General features: G+C 28.8%; 1 protein-coding gene across 1 annotated transcript in view; it reads left to right on the forward strand.

The window, feature by feature from the left end:
• Positions 1–2,500, forward strand: part of LOC122246943 (cell adhesion molecule Dscam2) — a 419,843-nt gene that overhangs the window by 416,344 nt on the left and 999 nt on the right. The window contains exon 36 of the mRNA XM_086534422.1: positions 2,428–2,500. This exon is cut by the window's right edge and continues 15 nt beyond it. Within this exon, the coding sequence (XP_086390548.1) occupies positions 2,428–2,500 (73 nt within the window). The remainder of the gene's footprint in view (positions 1–2,427) is intronic.

Consider the following 2,500-nt stretch of genomic DNA (forward strand, 5'->3'; position numbering starts at 1 on the left):
GATCATAATAATAATAATGATGATAATAATGACAGTGTTGATGGTAATGATAATAATAATACTGATAATAATAATAATAATAGTAATGATAATGATAATAATGATGATAACATTAATAACAGTAATAATGATAACAATAATAATGATAACAGAGATATGACCATCACTACCACCACCACCACTATCACTACTACTACTTCTTCTTCAATTAATTATGATGATGATACAGTCAATAGGAACAATGCTATAGAAATGACAATGACAATAATGATAATGATAATGATAATGATAATAATTACGTTAACATTCATAGTAATGATTTTAATAAGCATTCATTATAATTAATATGTAGAATGATAAGTCTCATGACAGCTAAAACACTAATATGAATAACATTAATAATGATTGCAATAATGACCATCAACCTATAAGGACCGGATTAAGGCAAGCCAATACCCCACTTGGCCTTTTAAATGGTACCCGCTGTACCATACCAATGGGTACACTTCGCTCTTGCAATGCTGTTTCCTCGGTCCTTGCAATGATGAACTCTCGGTTTTCTCAAATTTCTTGCACTGATGTCCATTTGTCTCTTCAATGGTGCCCCTTCGGTCCTTGCAATGATGTCCTTTCGGCCTTCTCAGTGATACCCTCTAGGCCCTTGCAATAATGTCCCCTCGGTTCATGCAATTATATCCCACTGGCCATTGCAATTGTGCCTCTTCGGACCTCTCCATGATGCTCCCTTCGCTCTTGCAATGGCACCCCCTGGGCCCTTGCAACGGGGCCCATTAGGTCTTCTCAACGATGCTCCCTTGAATCTTGTAATGTCCCCTCGGCCCTTGTAATTCATGATAATAATAATTATAGTAGAGATAACAATGGTAATAACAATAGCAAATTATATTGGTGATGATAGTAATGGTAATAACAATAACAAAAATTATGATGATAATAATGATAACAATAGCAATGTTTATGATAATGAAAGTGATGATCATGGAATGTTGATAATGATTGTGATGAAAGTTAATAATGACAAAAATGATGACAACAATAATGGTAACAATGATGACAACAATGAAAATAATAATGATATGATAATAATGACAAAGATAATAGTAATGATAAGGGAAACAATCATAGAAATGATAATGAGGATAATGATAATAATAGTTATAACAACAATAATAATAATGATAATAATGATAATAATAATGATAATAATAAAAATGATAATAATAATAATAATAAAACTAATAATAGTAATGATGATAATGACAATAACGATAACATTATGGATAATGATAATGATAATTATGATAATCATGATGATAATAGTAATAAAAAAATGATGATAACAGTAAAAATGATGATGATAATTAGAATAATAATAGTAGTGATAGTAGTGATGATAATGATAATAATCATAATGATAATGATGATAGTGATGATGATATTAACAACACTGATAATAATGATCATAATGATAATATTGATAATAGTAGTAATAATGATAACAATGATGATAAAGATATGATAATAATCCTAATAATAATTATATGAGTATTAACGTCAATAATAATCATGATAACAATAACAATAATGGTGACACTAATAACAACAATAATAGTAATAATATGATGCAATATCAATTAGTAAAATAATTATGATGATGATGATTAAAATAATGATGATAATGATAATAATAATAGTAATAATATTGATAATGATAGTTATACTTAGAATAAGGATGATAATGATAATAATAGTATTAACAATGATAATGATAATAGTAATGATAATGATTATAATGATAAAAATGATTTAAAAAAATATGGTGATAATCACAGAAATAACTGCATTGATGATAGTAATGATGATGCAATAAATGATAATTCATCGGTTATATTGAAAAGAAACATACAGCCAATTAACATGTTACTGCTTCAACAGCCAGTAGATCATATTGCAACTCGATTCAAGTCGACCATTGCGTCTATATTGCAATGAATATCTTATTGATCTATAGTTTCCATACGGATACTTTATAAAGATAACGATTGAACGAACGACACCCCTTTATAAAGCAAATTAGTTTATTTTCTTTTTTCATCGATAAAAAGTTATTTAAGTGATACGAGGGTCATGATGTCCATAAATATATATATTGAGCACAAGAATAATACAGCTTTTGCATAATTTGTACATATGTCACGAGGTGCTTTAAAACTGCTGTGATATAACTGTTGTATAGTTTTGGTGATCATAACTGCAATATGTCATAGATATGTTATCTATGATATGGATCTGTCACTGTTTTATTTAAGATTGTAAATCAGTTGTAAAATATCATAAATCTTATTGTAAAATGTCACAAATCGGTTATTCGTATCCTGGATCTTTCACTATTCTATTTCTTTCCAGATCTTATATACCACGCAGCAGAGTCTAGCACATCTACTGAAGCCTCCCCTACCTTACCTCGACGCTCCTTCCA

The sequence above is a fragment of the Penaeus japonicus genome, unplaced genomic scaffold (assembly GCF_977035675.1).
Source record: "Penaeus japonicus unplaced genomic scaffold, GWHDUDI00000001_assembly GWHDUDI00000041, whole genome shotgun sequence".
Taxonomy (NCBI): domain Eukaryota; kingdom Metazoa; phylum Arthropoda; class Malacostraca; order Decapoda; family Penaeidae; genus Penaeus; species Penaeus japonicus.